Raw genomic sequence first — 16,257 nt, 5'->3', positions numbered from 1 at the left:
TCCTCCGACCATAAATACTTGTCGCAGAGGCCAGATGGAGTATTATAATTCCAATGCTTAACTTAATCGATTGTGCTCTTGTTGCCTTCATCGATTTTCTGTTCTCGTTCAACAAGCATGTGTTATCCACACGAAGAAAAAAAAAACGTTGCCACTGACACGTAGGGTCAACGGAACGTGTGTTCCCGACAGTCGCCGCATACTTAGCCGTACAAAAACGACAACCTCCCAGAGCCCGAGCCGTGTACATCACTTTGGCCCACTGACAACTGGGACCACCTAAGCTGGGCCCACCTGTCAGCGAGACAGACTGGGCCGGCCGCGTCGAACCGTTGCTTGCTTCGTGTCCGTTCCGTCGGCGATTAACGTACGGAAACGGGATTGCGAAACCCTCACGCCTCCCAAATCCCTTCCGGACAAAGCATATAGCTTCGCGCCGCGCCGCCCAGATTCCGGCCATCCCCGGACGCCACGCCACCACCTTCCGATCCGAGCTAAGAGGAGTTCGATCTGGCGGGAAACCCCCGCGCTCTCGCCGGCTTGGCGCGCTTGAAGCTCATCTGACGACCGGGGGGGCGGGCTTGAGAGGCGTTTCAGGGCGGGAGCAAGATTTGGTGACCGGGGGCATGGCGGTGCTGGAGGACTTGATCCGGGCGATCGAGCTGTGGCTGCGGGTCGCCAAGGAGCAGGTGCCGCTGATTGACCCCAACCTCGACCCGGTGCTGCTCGTGCCCGGCATCGGCGGCTCCATCCTCGAGGCTGTCGACGAGGCCGGGAACAAGGAGCGGGTCTGGGTGCGCATCCTCGCCGCCGACCACGAGTGCCGCGAGAAGCTCTGGGCCAAGTTCGATGCCGCCACTGGTATGACCACAAAAACCACCCGCTGTTACTGTTACTGTCTGTCGGCTATTCAATTCAATGAGCTAAGATATGGCTTCAGACTGTCTATAGCTGTGTGAGAGCTTGGTTATATTGCATGGTAGCTAAGGTTGATTAGAAACAAATACTTCATAGAAATCGATATACTCCGTATCTGTTTGGATTGGTGAACACAATCAGGATAATCCATCTGAATTCATGTTTTTGCTGTATGTATATTTTCATTAGTTCTTGGAACAAGTCGTACCACTATCAAACTGCTGATTCACTGAATTTGTTCCTTCTCATTGTTATGTTAGTGCTGATTCGGTACATCATATCCTTTCCTCATGTCAAACTATTGTATGGAGCAGGCAAAACCGTTTCCGTGGATGAAAAAATAACCATCGCTGTCCCTGAGGACAGGTATGGATTGTACGCCATCGACACATTGGACCCAGACATGGTAACAAATCGATTTCTTTTTCAACTGCCTAGTAAAGATCACCTTTGTTATTTATTTACTTACGACCTTCCGCGGTAGTAAAACAGAATTTTTTGTACAACTGTATATATCATCTGATGGATTTATAGTCCTGTCACACTCTACCACTATTAGTAGTAAATTAATCACTGTTTTCTTCTTATATTAAATTGCCGTTTTTCTTAAATTTGCAGATTATTGGTGATGACAGTGTTTACTACTATCATGACATGATAGTGCAAATGATTAAATGGGGATATCAAGAGGGGAAAACCCTGTTTGGATTTGGATACGATTTCCGACAAAGTAACAGGTAAATTTTGCATTTCTATCTCTTTTTCGTATATGTTGCCCTGCTTACAGTTTGTATATGCTTTCTGCCAAAAATCATGATATTCAGGGTTTTTTTTGTTTGCTTTTTGAAACGAGCATGATATTCAGTTTATAGAACATCATGTTTGTTGCATTGTGCGTTCTTTCAGATAATATAGTGATTTCAGTTCCTCCCTCGGTTTGACATCCTTGTTTTCTGCAGGCTTTCAGAAACACTTGACCAGTTCTCCAGAAAGTTGGAGTCAGTATACACAGCTTCTGGAGGGAAAAAGATCAATCTAATTACACATTCAATGGGAGGATTGCTTGTTAAATGTTTCATGTCTCTTCATGGTGATGTGAGTGCTTCTCATTATATTTTGGACTTCTGCTGAAGTTTGTCATGTGCTGCCTTATTCCTAAATAACACGATTTCCTTTCAATAGGTCTTTGAAAAATATGTAAAAAGTTGGATTGCAATTGCTGCACCATTTCAAGGTATGAGTCACTTGAGCTTATAAATTTTCGTGTCCTCTTATTTCAACATAAAATAAACCTGAAGTATCTATTGGATGTTCTCCTTTGCCACAGTAGAAGCTTGATAACTATATCATTTTTCATGGAATACCTGCCAATCGTGCGATGATTGATTTATCACTGGCAACTATTCACCAGTTGCATTGATCATTCTGTTACGATTTTCAGTACCTGACCTACCTTAAATCATGATCTCGAGTAACTTAACATGGCAAAGAAACTTGTTACTTCATGACAGGTGCGCCTGGGTACATAAATAGTGGTTTGCTGAACGGAATGTCCTTTGTGGAAGGATGGCAATCAAATTTCTTCATTTCCAAATGGACTATGCAGCAACTGGTATGCTTGATAGCCTGTCCATCTATCTCATCTACTGCACCTGTTTATGTGGTCACAATGATATTGCCTTTCGAGGAAGAACTGAAAGTAGGTTTTCTGTTTCAGCTGATTGAATGCCCATCAATCTATGAGTTGTTGGCTAGCTCAACCTACCACTGGGAAGAGACTCCACTGCTACAGATCTGGAGAGAGAGGCTGGATGATAATGGCAAGAAAAGTGCCCTACTAGAGTCATATGGGCCAGCTGAATCAATAAAGATGATTGCAAAGGCTCTTTCCGAGCATGAGGTGAGTCTTTTGCAGTTCTTTTCCTTGTATAATTTAATATATTGCTGCTTATATTCCTGACAATTAAGTTTTCATCACAGATCACCTATGATGGAAATCAAATTCCTTTGCCCCTTAATGAGGATATATTAAGATGGGCAAAGGAAACTCAAGATATTCTATGTCAGGCAAAGCTTCCAAAATCAGTGAAGTTCTACAATATTTACGGGATTGATTACGACACTGCTCATACTGTTTGGTACTTTACTATCGTGATACTTAGTTTTATTTTTTGTTTTAGTTTTGTCCATATGCTGATTAGAATTTCCATCGGTTCCGCTAAAGTTTGGTGCACTGATGGATTAGTCAAGAAATAAGAATGGACCAGATGTTGCCAGCCTACAGTAGCATGTTATTAAGCTAGTGCTGCTTAGTAAAGCAAGTTCAGAAGTACTGCCGAAGCATGCTATTGTTTCTCACTCTTTTTGGTCAAATAATACCTGTTTGTAATGATGCCTTTTATACAAATCAAGGCATATAACCTGAAGTTGTGTATGCTAAGTTTGAAAACTCTTATCTTTGCAGCTACGGGAGCAAAAAGCATCCTGTTTCAAAGCTTAGTCAACTCTTATATACTCAGGTTAGTTCTTTTGGTAAATTTTATGTTTTTCTATACCAAACTTTTGGCTTTCTGGAGCACCAAATAGCCTCACTTAATTTGTGTCTGAACTATGATGTGCTTGTTCAGGGTAAATTCGTCTATGTTGATGGTGATGGATCAGTCCCTGCAGAATCAGCAAAGGTGTGCTATTCTTTTTACTTTTTTGTTTCTTACTGAGCATCCAAAGGAAATATGGGCTGAGGAAAATGAGCAAAATCGTCATCTCTTTTGTCAGGCGGATGGCCTTGATGCGGTGGCAAGAATTGGGGTCGCAGCTGACCACCGAGGAATCGTGTGCGACCACCATGTGTTCCGGATAGTCCAGCACTGGCTGCATGCCGGTGAACCTGACCCGTTCTACGACCCCCTCAACGACTACGTCATCCTCCCCACCATCTTCGAGGTCGAGAAGCACCACGAGAAACGTGGGGACGTTACTTCGGTCAGGGAGGACTGGGAGATCATCTCCCACACGGACAACGGCCATGAGACCAAGAGATCAGCCGAGCTCCCTGCGATGGTTAGCACGCTATCCGCGTCTCGTGAGGGTAAAGAGGGCTCACTGGATGAGGCGCAGGCCACAGTGGTCGTCCACCCGGAGAGCGGAGGGCGACAGCATGTGGAAGTCAGGGCTGTCGGAGTCAGCCATGGTTGACCTGCCATGTAGCTAGGCCAGCAGCACATACTGTAAAGTGTCGATGCACATACGATGTGGCAAGGTCTGGAAATCTCTATGTAAATACTGTATACTGCTTGTAAATATCCGAACTTGGAAGCACAATGTGCACTGGCTACGAACACGAAGGAGAAAATAATAATAAGGTTGGGTACCAGCTTGTTCACCTTGCTACTGTCTATCTATTGGTTGAAATGTTCATATTTTACTGCTCTGTTGGGTCCAAGCGATGAGAATACCTGAGCACTGTCCTGTGTTGCTTCAGCTTTAGTTAAATTATTGGTTTGGTTATGTCAGCCTGCCGGGTATTAGTATTATTTTACCACAGTTCACTTCATTTCTTAAGCTGTAAGTTCCAGATATGTTGAAAAGTAGTGATCCTTTTGGCCGTCTCTGACATTTGTCGTCCTTGGCCTTGCCGTAAGTAGCTTTCTGTGCTTTGGAGTTTATGTTCTTACATTGGTCATTCATCTGGTTAAATCATACAGTAATATTTCTTCTTCTTTGATGATGGCAATAGTACAGATCCTCTTGATGTTGAAAAACAACTCACAGAAATCCAATTCAGTTCATGGCAACAAACTAAAGACCGCCAACAATAAACAACCAATTCAAGCTACATGCTGATGAACAATATCGTGATACGGAATTAAGCCAAGGCCAAAACCCAGGTCTACATCCTACTACAAATCCCAACTCTGACACCACAAATACGGTAGTAGAAACAACGATGACTAATTGTGAGCAGCTGCATGTGAGTTGGGCTTGGAGTAGATCATCCAAGAATTGGGCTTGGTGTCGATCAGAAGCACATGTCGAGCAGACAGCAGCAGCAGATGGCAGCGCAACTGCAGATCGCAAAACATAGCAAGCACATAGTTAATCGACCGCACAGATTAGAAGGATACGAACAGAGAGCGCTGGACATAATCTTGAAGTGGCTTATATATTTGGGTTCTTGATACCACGTACCATCCTTTCCAGAAGCCGTCGCCACCACGGTCCTTCGTGTCCTGCGGCGGCGGGGCCTGCTGGTAGTTGGCTCCGACAGGCGGCGGCGCGCCGTACGCCGGCGGCGGGTAGGCCTCCTGGCCCGGCGGAGGGTATGCGGTGCCCGGTGGCGGGTAGCTCATGGTGCTCCTCTCGATCGAGTTCACAAAGAGAACTAGGGTGCTGGCAAGGCAGAGCTGGCAATGCTCTGCAGTGGGTGCTCTGTCTGCTACTCTGCTCTCGACTTTGTGATGTTCTATTGGGCCATTGCCCTATATATAACACCAGAGGCATACTCTTGCAGTACTCCTAGGCTATTTTAGGATTACTTAGGCGCGTAATCGTATGAGAGAAGAGACAGAGAGAGCAGGCACACTATCCAAGTATTCAAAGGGTCTACGTACGGCGGCGACGGCGGCCTATTTTAGTCTCTACATCGTCTTCTAAAAAACGCGTTTGTTGATTTGTTGAAGGCGTCACCCAGAAGGAGAAGGGTCCACGTTTGCGTGCATGGTGGATCGAACCTCCGCTCGTCTCCATTTGGACGTCTCTAGCCTGTTCTGCCGGACTCGCTCTGCTTCGGGTTCGCCGCCCTTTCGAACTGCTCCACTGCACGGCGCCGAGAAGTTCCAAACGAATCGGGTTCCAAGGTTTTCAGAGTTGGTGAAGGTTGGTGTTCCTAGTTTTCAGAGTAGTGCCTTTTGAACGACACCAATAATTCCTGCTAGTTTCCCAGCCTCTCGTGCGTCCAGTTCCAAGCTAGACGGTCAAATTCCATGATCGTTGCCATTCAAACAGCTAGGTTCGGTTCACCATGCATGGCCCTACCATCAACTCAGCGACATATTTTCAGCACGCGTTTCCAAATGAAATGTTTCTCCATTTACTTCCTTCATCTCAAATTTTAAGGCTGGCCATAGTGCTAGTATTTTAGGTAGTATCACGCATCTCAGGCTCACAAAAAATGCTGACGTGACACCTAATTATGGAGGAGAGATAGAATTAGAGTAACATAGGTGGATACCGTATCATAGCGTACATTACGAGAAAGTTAATGCCAAATAGATCTTGTACACATATTTGTATTGAGATTCTTCAAAACAATAAGTTTAGAAGAATATGATACTACTCTATAATACCACACACTATGACTACTCAAAATGGGGAGTAACATAGGTAGTAACATCAACAACATGTAATGCCAACTAAGCATTTTGATGACATGCTTATGGGTAACTAGCTATGGGTAACTAGCTACTCCCTCCGTTCTGAAATAGTCTACATTCTAGCTCCAAATTTTGTTCTGAAATACTCTACATTCTAGCTTTTAGTCAACAACAACACTGAAAACGAAGTGATTTTGCTCTCTTTATTGGTTGTTGTTATTTTCAATGTAGCTTGGATTGGTTGTTCACATATCTAAGTAGTACTAATAAATGCAATACTAGTTTGTCTCATTTTTTCTAGGATGTAGACTAAATCAGAACGGAGGGAGTATGTTACCATCACATCACACATTTCAAGGTAAGATGAGTCTATAACTTACTACATCTATGATACTAACCCCTATGAAGGTAGTAACATAGAGTACACTAGTAGAAAAAGAGGCTTCCATCCACCCCCATTAGTCCCGGAAATATTCGAACCGCGACTAAAGGGGGCTTTAGTCGCGGTTCGGGAGGCGATCCGTGACTAATGCTCCATCCGAGACGAAAGGGTACCCCTTTAGTCGCGGTTGGTAACACCAACCGGGACTAAAGGGCTATGAAAGGGTGAAGCCGGTGGAAAAACCTTTAGTCGCGGTTGGGGACACCAACCGCGACTAAAGGTACCCCTTTAGTCGCGGTTGGTGTCCCCAACCGCGACTAAAGGTTTTTCCGAGTTTTTTTACTCCCACGCACCCTGCACACCCCCCTCCCCCCGTGGATCGCCTTTTTTGGTTTGTAAAATACAAAAGAAAATGATAGAAAATTCAAAAAAAATTGCTTTCAGATTCTTGTATGTTATGCAACCTACTATTCGGAGAAATTAAGAAATTCAAACTTTCACTTTTTTTGCTAAAAAAGTTAAAAAAATGGTAAAACCGCAATAACTTTTGCATACGACGTCGGAAAAAAAACGTATAATATATCAAAAAAATCCTGGGAAATTCCAAATGAAAATGAAAATACGAAAGCAGGAAGATTTTAGTTTTTGCTATAAATTATGGATTTTATATTTTTTAAATTTTTCAAAAAAATAAAATTAATAATTGCATCCAGCATAAAGATTACTATTACTTTTACCCAATTTTTAGATTTTCAAATTTTTAGGTTTTAGGTTTGGCAAAAAAAAAATTTTAAAAAAAAATTAAAAATAATAAAAATTTAAAAGTTAATGTTTATTTATTTATTCACAATTATTATTACATCATTATTTTTGTTTATCAAAAAAAAATTATTTGAAATTCAAACAATAAAAAAATGTGACATCGACCAATATGTTAATAGGATTGATATGATACTACTATCAACAATATGCGCGCGAAACACTTGGAAGAGGGATGGGAAAGGAACTAGGAAGTTAAGCGTGCTAGAGGTGGAGTAGTGGGAGGATGGGTGACCGAGCGGGAAGTTTGACCACGAGTAAGTAATTTGACTAGAGATAAGTGTAGTTAGAGATAGAGACTAAGCTATGCAAATAACCGAAATAATAGAAATTCTGAAAAAAAATATAGAAAAAAAAACGGAGTGGAAAAAAATTAGAAACCCAAATGAATTAAAAAAATTTAACGAAATAGCCTTTAGTCCCGGTTGGGGACACCAACCGCGACTAAAGGTCCTTCGCACAGCGCGAGCTAGCCGCTCACGTGGACGGGCCTTTAGTCGCGGTTCGTAAGCAACCGCGACTAAAGGGGAGGCCTTTAGTCGCGCTTAATTAGTCGCGGTTGCGCAACCGCGACTAATGGCAGTTGCGAACCGCGACTAAAGGCCATTTTTCTACCAGTGGTAGTAGCATGTTACTATCTAATGTTACTCCTCAACATGACTAGTCTATAGAGATAGTATCATAGACAAGTATCATGTGCATGATACTATTATATGATATTATGCACTATGACTAGCCTAAGAGCAATTCCAATAGTATAGTCAATTGTTTGCTATAACCAAGTTGCCATGTCATTTGCTATAACCAATTGTTTGACTAGAGATAAGTGTAGTTAGAGATAGAGACTAAGCTATGCAAATAACCGAAATAATAGAAATTCTGAAAAAAAAATAGAAAAAAAAAACGGAGTGGAAAAAAATTAGAAACCCAAATGAATTAAAAAAATTTAACGAAATAGCCTTTAGTCCCGGTTGGGGACACCAACCGCGACTAAAGGTCCTTCGCACAGGCGCAGGCTAGCCGCTCACGTGGACGGGCCTTTAGTCGCGGTTCGTAAGCAACCGCGACTAAAGGGGAGGCCTTTAGTCGCGCTTAATTAGTCGCGGTTGCGCAACCGCGACTAATGGCAGTTGCGAACCGCGACTAAAGGCCATTTTTCTACCAGTGGTAGTAGCATGTTACTATCTAATATTACTCCTCAACATGACTAGTCTATAGAGATAGTATCATAGACAAGTATCATGTGCATGATACTATTATATGATATTATGCACTATGACTAGCCTAAGAGCAATTCCAATAGTATAGTCAATTGTTTGCTATAACCAAGTTGCCATGTCATTTATAGCTAACTTATAGCTAACATGTACAATATTTGGCTATAAGAATGTAGTACTTTATCAATGTATGTCCCACATTTCACTCTCACAACTTATCTAGGAGGCTAGGAGCACGTGCTAGAGCCCACTTACCTTCTCTCCTTCAGTTAGACAAAAATATATTATTTTATTTCTTATAGTCAGCTGAGTAAAACTTATTTTACTTGCTCTAAGGTTTATATTTTCTTGTAAAGTCAAAACAAGTAAAGTGTGACCAATTTTTTAGAAAATCTATAAACATATATGATATTAATTTTGTACAAAAAATATAACATTGATTTCGTATATACCATATGAAAATATATTTTATTATCTATCTAATGGTATTGATTTTGTATTTTGCATGTTAATGATTTTTGGTAAAAATTTAATCAAACTTGACATAGTTTGACTTTCTATAAAAAAAATATAAGCCTTAAGTTTTGAGATGGAGTAGTATTTTCTCTCTCTCTCTCTACTGTATATTAGTATGTGCTAAACAAGACAAACGAATGCAATCCAAGAAACGATGAGGGTTCCATCCCCTTTCGTTGCGCGCCTAGCTCACGTGAAGGGTGTATGGAGTTATCTTTCTAACGGATCTCCTGAGATCCAGACGGTGGTGTGGTTGGTCTGATCCTTTCGATTTATGGTTCATATCTTTGGTGATGATTGCTGCTTTGGTGCAAAGGTCTTTTGAGGTTCTAACAGGATGACTTTCTGTATGTCTGCTATATATAGCAAGTTTTGCTAGCTTCAGTAAGGAGGGGCGAGAAGAGTGGCACGCCTTCGGCTCGCTCTAGTGCTTGTAGTCCTCACTAGGTGGTCTAAAGATATATTTTTATTACTTTTATTAGTTATTTTTATACAACTGTTGATGATTATTAATAGATGGACGAACACTTCGTAAAAAAAACATTTTCACAAAAGAAAACGAAATTCCAAAAAAAAAATCAAAAACCTCGTTTTGAAGGTCTCTATAGGCCCAACAAATCACTTAAGTCAAAAACATTTTCGTAAACTGAGCGTTTCGGCCCAATACATGTACATGCTCCTCCTCACATACCATAGCCCAGGTACCCAATCCTCAAGGGCCTCTATACCAGACTAGCCCACGTGTAAAATAAAAAACGGAGATATTTTCGCTCGTCGCTGTTCTTATCTCTCCCCGCCATTCGTCTCGTCGCCGCCCGTGAGCTCCGGCCGTTGCCGCCGTAAGCAAGCGAAGCTCCACCCTCCGCCGGCGTCCTCTTTTCGGCTCCGATACAGTCTCCGTGTGTACGAGGACGCGCACCTACTTTCCGGCCCTTCTCTTCTTCCTTGCCGGCAGGCGCCGCTGCCTCGAGGCGCCCCCGACATCCCGGTTTCCTCCAGCGCGCCACCACCACCAGGTACCCCTTCTCCCCTCTGCGTTCGCCGTGCCGCCGGCCCCGCAGCTTCTCATCCCGTCGCATTTCCGAAAAAATCTTGGGGATTCAACTGAACCAACACTAAAAAACTGCCTTCAGTGTCTTGCTCTCAGCTGACGACTGACATCTGCCTATCTTCCGAATTAGCAGCTTGTGCGTTTCCAGCCTCCCAGGAGCCGAGCAAGCTGCAACTCCCTTTAGGGGCTTGGATTTCTGCCATGGAGATGCTTAACTGCAAGGGTACGTTCACCACTGTCAAGCAATCCCCATAGCTTCCGCGGCTCCATCGCCTTTAATTTCAACATCTTATTTCATCCAGTCAGAATTTTGTATTACCGTGTCTCAGATTCACCTCTCAATCTTTCGTTCAGGTGTTCGTTTTAGCTTGGTAGGTATCAGTGCAACCAGAACCAAAAAGTTGATAAAGGTATGGGTTCCCTGCTCTGGCTTTTAAAATTACCCCAAACCATTCTAGGTAATCAAAATGGATGTTGCAACATTGCTGATTGTATATAGTCTGTAAACACCACAAGTGTGGTGTTATTTCGGAGCAGCACGTTTTCAGCACCTGTGCTGCATGATAAATTCTCATCCCTTGATCTAGCATATATTGAAAAATTGCTGTGACGTTACAGACCAATACAAGTATGTCATCTCTTTCCGCTATATCAGCAATTTGTGGAACGTAAAATTATCCATATTCATATCACCTACATTCTACCGTGAGTTTTGCTTTGTGAATTGTGATGTTCTGTTTCAGTCTGCACTGTAGATTTTATTACTCCCTCCGGTCCAAAATAATAGCCCAAAATTAGATGTATCTAGACATGTTTTAGTGTGTAGATACATCCATTTTGAGGCAATTAATTTGAACCGCAGGAAGTACAACATTGTGGCATGTCGGCATGTTTCAGCCTTCGAGTATGTTTGTGGTGAAGTCGTGGTGCGATGGAAAAAATATATGATTTTCCTCTTTCTTTGCATACACTTTCACCAGTCTGTACTTAACCATTTTACTTATAACTTATCACAGGTAGGATCCCAATCTCAACGATTTTACCGGGCAATGACAATAACATGCTGTGAGTACTCTCCTGATCCTGACCCTGCCAGTAAGAGGCATGAAAGGTATCAGCAACAACCACAAAATGTTGATCTCCCAGAATTACACCCGAAGAACAAAAAGAAGCCCTTTCCAGTTCCAATTAAGAAGATGCTCCAAGCTTCCCGCCAAAATAGGAGACTTGCACAGATGAGGATAGAGAAGCCTCTTGAGCCCCCAAAGAATGGGTTGCTTTTACCAGAGCTTGTCCCTGTTGCCTATGAAGTCCTTGATAACTGGAAAGTGCTCATCAGAGGCCTCTCTGAACTTCTGAATGTTGTTACAGTTTATGGTTGCAGGTAACTCGAGAAGTCTGATTTGTGTCATAAGCTTTTCTTACATGCATTAATATTTAAAGTCTCTTATGTAGACACATTGTAAAATCACTACCCTATGACATGATTCACCAAGTATTTTGTTGATTAATCAGCCGTCTTCTGATTCTGTAGAAAATGCCCTCAAGTCCATGTTGGCCCAGTTGGCCACGAGATACAAGATTGTTATGGCTCAGGAAGCCAGCATCAAAACAGTCACCACTCTTGGGTCAGGGGCACCATCAATGATGTGCTCATCCCGATCGAATCTTATCATCTTTTTGACCCATTTGGTCGGAGGGTCAAGCATGACACCAGGTTTGACTTTGACAGGATTCCAGCAATTGTTGAGCTATGCATTCAGGCTGGTGTCGACTTACCACAGTATCCCTCAAGGAGACGAACTGCTCCTGTGCGGATGATTGGCAAGAAGGTGATTGACCGTGGTGGAGTTATCGAGGAGCCTAAGCCACATCGATCAGAGGACTGTGTATCTCTTCTTGCTGAGCTTGACACACTTAGCAACCAACAGGGGCAGTCACCCGCGCCATGCAACGTGAAAGAGCATGCAGAGATGACACTGAAAGCATACTGCAATGTCCGGGAGGGTGTGCGGAAGCTGATGAGAAAGTACAGTGTAAAAGCATGTGGGTACTGCTCTGAGGTCCATGTCGGTCCATGGGGACACAATGTGAAGCTCTGCGGAGCTTTCAAGCACCAGTGGAGAGACGGCAAGCACGGGTGGCAGGATGCGGTTGCCGACGAGGTCATACCACCGAACTATGTGTGGCATGTCCCTGACCCTGCTGGCCCTCCTCTCATATCCTCTCTAAGGAGTTTCTATGGCAAAGCTCCGGCTGTTGTCGAGCTATGTGTGCAGGCAGGTGCTGAAATACCTGATGAGTATATACCAATGATGAGGACCGATATCGTCATCCCAGACTCCAAGGAAGTTCGGAGGGCTGCATGAAAACAATGTTCTACCCTGCACTTCTGCAGTTGCCCAGAGTACTAATTCCAGACAAAGTAGCTTGTTTGCACGCATGCACTCATGGTTGGGCCCTGTCATACTGCTCGGCTAGCGGCATATACATAGGCTGTATTATATAGTAGGTATGGCTGAACCGTGATGAACAATAATCAAATTGATTCATAAATCTGGTAAAGGTATTCATCAAAAGGTGATCCCCGTATATCCTGCCTTCGCCTGCCTGTCTTCTCGGTGACACCATGTATCTTATGACCATTTGATCACTGCTTTGTTGCAGATGCACGACTTCAAGAAAGGAAGTGAAAAAGGATGTCTTCTGCTATGGTGTGTATAATCTTGTTTAATGGAGGGGCAGATGCTTTGTTCTTCCCTATGCTAGACTGTGAGGCACTTACAATGGCTCGATACAGATGGCTTCCCCCTTTCTCCGCCGGTAGTATGCTTAATTGTGAGGCTGATTCTTGGGATTAAACTAATCACGGAGATTTGTTCGGGCATTTGTGCGCCTGGCTGTGATTAATCATGGACTAAAAGATGAGCCCACAGATCACCACTCCCGGTGCGGCTCCATGTATACCATCAGATCATCAGTATACTGTATTCTCTCTTGTACTTCTTTTGTCCCCCCTGTATACTCTGTAACATGGTTGCACAAGTCATAACAAATGGATGGTTAGACTTAGAGAGCCAGGAAGAGAACACTATATGTGTTTTTGAAGGATCTACATCGGGCTGTTCAGCCGGCCTGAACAATGTTTCTTTCATGCTCTTCACAGAATTGAACTGCTCATATCAGGAAGCATGTATAACTAGTATAAACCAATCGTTTTTTTTTTTTTTGAAGCAGGTGTATAAAACAATCTAACAACAAAGGTTGCTTGAACTTAAGTGCTTCAAACTCGTGCATTTTTCCCCTTCATGTTAGCATATAAGCATAAAGGAAAGAATATTCATATTGCAATACTATTGCACTGACCGGAGATGTCATTAGTCATCACATAGATTATTGCACTAGGCAAAAAGGATGTCACAGCACAAAAATCTCTGCCCTGAGCCTCTGATGCTGGCTCAAACGCAGAGAGAACAGGGTGAGCGGCTGCAATGCAACTGCAAGTACACATGATTGAGTTGTCCCGGTATATACCTCTCCTCCCCTTGTGTTAGGCTGAACAAAATAACACTAGAAAATACAGCTCTTGGAATCAATGGATGGACCATGTATCTAACGGTCCAGCTGCAAGAGCTGCGCACATGTATTCAGTGGTCGTGTATAAGTACGAGGCAACAACGATTGGCCAACCTGCCTCATCGACCACTCACTCAGCTACTGATCAGTCGGCCTCTCTCTTGAGCTCCTGCGCCGTAGTCATCATCGCCATGGCTAAGGAAGAAGAGCTCAAGGTATGTACAGGCCACGGAGATATCGTTCAAAAGCTTGGTTGTTCAGTGAAGTCTGGTGATCCATGGTGATATCTGCTGGCTGTGAATGAACACCTATGGATTTGTTGGTGATTTGCAGAGAGTTGATCTGAAGGTGAACGTGAGCTGCTGCGACGGGTGCCGGAGGAAGGTGATGAAGGCCATGAGCCTCAAGGGCGTGCTGAGGACGGAGATCCACCCGTCGCTCGACAGGGTGACTGTTGTCGGCAACGTCGACACCAAGGTGCTGGTGAAGAAGCTCGCCAAGGTCGGCAAGATCGCAGAGGTGCTGGTGGCGGCGGCGTCGGGGGCGGAGGAGAGGCAGAAAAGGCGCGAGGGCGATGGTGGGAAGGACCGTGCAGGCGACGGCGGTGACAGCAGGATGGCGCCGGCAGGCGAGAAGAGCAAGCGCAAGGAAGAGGCCAAGGACAAGACGGGCGAGAAGGCTGCGGCGGCGTCAGACAAGAACAAAGACTGCCACAAGTGCGCCGCGCACCAGCAGTCCGCGCGCGGCGACGACGCCACCGATCACGGGAAGGCGCCGTCGTCCAAGACCGCCGCCCGCAACGACGAGAGCGCCTTCGAGCAAGAAGGCGACCGTTTTAGCGGCGCCAAGCCCTCCTCTCCCTACGACGGGGCGGCCACCCACCAGCACTACTACCGCGCCGAGCCGCCCACCATGGCCGTGCCCATGCACATGCCGTACTACGCACCCGCGAACATGACGGCACCCTCCTACTACGCGCCGGTAAACGCTCCGGTGCAGCCCTACTACGCTCCAGCGAACGTGGCGGCGCCGTCCTACTACGGCGGCGGCGGCTACTACGCGATGCCACCGCCGGTTCCACCGATGCCGATGCCGATGCCCCAGCAGCAGCAGCAGATGCTGATCCGGCCGCAGCCGTCCCGGTTCGACGTGGATTACTTCAACGAGGAAAACACCGTGGGCTGCCGCGTGATGTGAAGCTAGATCGATCGATCTAGCCTCCATCCCATGGACAACGCGCAATCTGCTGCTCGCTGCCGTTCCCGCCAATTTTCCTGTTCGTGTATCGATCGATCGATTGATCGTCAAGAATTAATTCATTGTTCTTTTAACCCTACTTCGAGCACTTCACATCATCTGCAATGCATTTGTCGCAACATTTCGAAATATCGGAAAACGATCGATCAGCTCGCACCACACATTACAGAAACAGCGGCCCAAAGCTGAGCACGATGAAACTCTAGCTACGAACATGGATGGACTGTGACTCTGTGAGCTTTCTCTCACATGCTTGTCTTCTTCTTCCAACATTCTCCTTTCCTCTCCGATCACTGGACGAGATACTACTAGGAGGGACCGTACGTACGGTGCGCGCGTGCGACGCCGACCCGGCCGGCCGGCCGCCGGGACCGGGAACCTGCTCGCTGTTCCACGATTCCGCGTCCCTGTTTTCTCCGTTGGTGGCGTCCCGTCTCCGATTCGCACGAGTACAAGACGATGGCGACGGCTACTCCAAGTCTCCAAGAAGACGAAGAAGAATATATGGTCACGTTGGTCGCCGATCCTTTTCTTCTTGTTCTTCTTGGGGCCGGGTGTAGGTAGGTGGGGATGCTGCTTCGCGCGTGGATTTCGGCCGCTCGGCTCGTTTCCGTCGTCGCCGGCCGCTGGTCTCTCGATCGGATTCCATATGGAACTTGACCTCCCGTTCAGGATCCTACATTCTTACTTAGCTCGGTGCTAAGCTTGCTTGGCCCGTTGTTTCTTCTCGTAAAAAAGATTTGTTCCTTCAGCGAGGGAATAAAGTGATGGGGAGAGGGGAACGCCCCAGCGGCCGCACGGACCACCTACTAGAATCATACTAGTACAAAGCTTGATCAACTGATTATTTTACACATGGAAAACTTGTCTAGTGCATGTGCATGTGCATAGTATACGACTTGACTTTGCTACTTCCATTCCAAAGTAAGTTTGAACAAATGCTACTTCCATTCCAAAGTAAGTTTGAACTAATATATACACACTGTTAAAGATATATCATATGGTGGATCTATTGATACCTATGGTAGCATGGGTACTCATATTATTTCTATATACAATTGATCGAACTTACAAAACACCAACCCCCTGCCCGAATCGTGATTCGCGACGCCTTCCGCCCCATGGTCGGTGCCAAATGCCATAGTGTAT

At 44.9% G+C, this 16,257-nt stretch overlaps 2 protein-coding genes and 1 long non-coding RNA gene across 4 annotated transcripts; 2 read left to right on the top strand and 1 right to left on the bottom strand.

The window, feature by feature from the left end:
• The first annotated feature begins 415 nt into the window (after window positions 1-415).
• On the top strand, window positions 416-4,300 carry LOC124675428 (lecithin-cholesterol acyltransferase-like 4). The gene is made up of 11 exons (XM_047211503.1): window positions 416-861; window positions 1,233-1,324; window positions 1,537-1,655; window positions 1,878-2,013; window positions 2,101-2,152; window positions 2,430-2,530; window positions 2,636-2,818; window positions 2,899-3,056; window positions 3,383-3,437; window positions 3,546-3,599; window positions 3,694-4,300. The coding sequence occupies exons 1-11, from the start codon at window positions 627-629 to the stop codon at window positions 4,111-4,113; spliced, it is 1,605 nt and encodes a 534-aa protein (XP_047067459.1). The 5' UTR covers window positions 416-626; the 3' UTR covers window positions 4,114-4,300.
• A 371-nt stretch (window positions 4,301-4,671) lies between these two features.
• On the bottom strand, window positions 4,672-5,204 carry LOC124670107. Its single transcript, XR_006992415.1, has 2 exons — window positions 5,107-5,204; window positions 4,672-4,982 (listed from the first exon to the last, which is right to left on the bottom strand). It is a non-coding gene; the product is annotated as an uncharacterized LOC124670107 (long non-coding RNA).
• A 4,971-nt stretch (window positions 5,205-10,175) lies between these two features.
• LOC124674277 (APO protein 1, chloroplastic-like) lies at window positions 10,176-13,277 on the top strand. Of its 2 annotated transcripts, none has more exons than XM_047210314.1 (6): window positions 10,176-10,240; window positions 10,409-10,498; window positions 10,630-10,685; window positions 11,292-11,659; window positions 11,810-12,855; window positions 12,943-13,277. In XM_047210314.1, exons 2-5 carry the CDS (start codon window positions 10,477-10,479, stop codon window positions 12,642-12,644), a joined length of 1,281 nt encoding a protein of 426 aa, XP_047066270.1. In that variant the 5' UTR covers window positions 10,176-10,240; window positions 10,409-10,476; the 3' UTR covers window positions 12,645-12,855; window positions 12,943-13,277. The 2 variants fall into 2 exon arrangements, with proteins under 2 accessions (XP_047066270.1, XP_047066269.1); XM_047210313.1 differs by having other exon boundaries at window positions 10,198-10,240; window positions 10,406-10,498.
• The last annotated feature ends 2,980 nt before the right edge of the window (window positions 13,278-16,257 follow it).

This window comes from Lolium rigidum, chromosome 7, assembly GCF_022539505.1.
Source record: "Lolium rigidum isolate FL_2022 chromosome 7, APGP_CSIRO_Lrig_0.1, whole genome shotgun sequence".
Classification (NCBI taxonomy): Eukaryota; Viridiplantae; Streptophyta; class Magnoliopsida; order Poales; family Poaceae; genus Lolium; species Lolium rigidum.
This window is presented reverse-complemented; position numbering and strand designations above follow the sequence as displayed.

Bases quoted from the DNA above. Each gene is read 5' to 3' on its own strand.
- LOC124674277 (XM_047210314.1), top strand. From the start codon at position 10,477: ATGGAGATGCTTAACTGCAAGG. The intron at 10,686-11,291 runs GTATGGGTTCCC...AACTTATCACAG, and splicing joins GAACCAAAAAGTTGATAAAG to GTAGGATCCCAATCTCAACG. The intron at 11,660-11,809 runs GTAACTCGAGAA...CTGATTCTGTAG, and splicing joins GTTACAGTTTATGGTTGCAG to AAAATGCCCTCAAGTCCATG.
- LOC124675428 (XM_047211503.1), top strand. From the start codon at position 627: ATGGCGGTGCTGGAGGACTTGATCCGGGCGATCGAGCTGTGGCTGCGG. The intron at 3,057-3,382 runs GTACTTTACTAT...TTATCTTTGCAG, and splicing joins GACACTGCTCATACTGTTTG to CTACGGGAGCAAAAAGCATC. The intron at 3,600-3,693 runs GTGTGCTATTCT...CTCTTTTGTCAG, and splicing joins TCCCTGCAGAATCAGCAAAG to GCGGATGGCCTTGATGCGGT.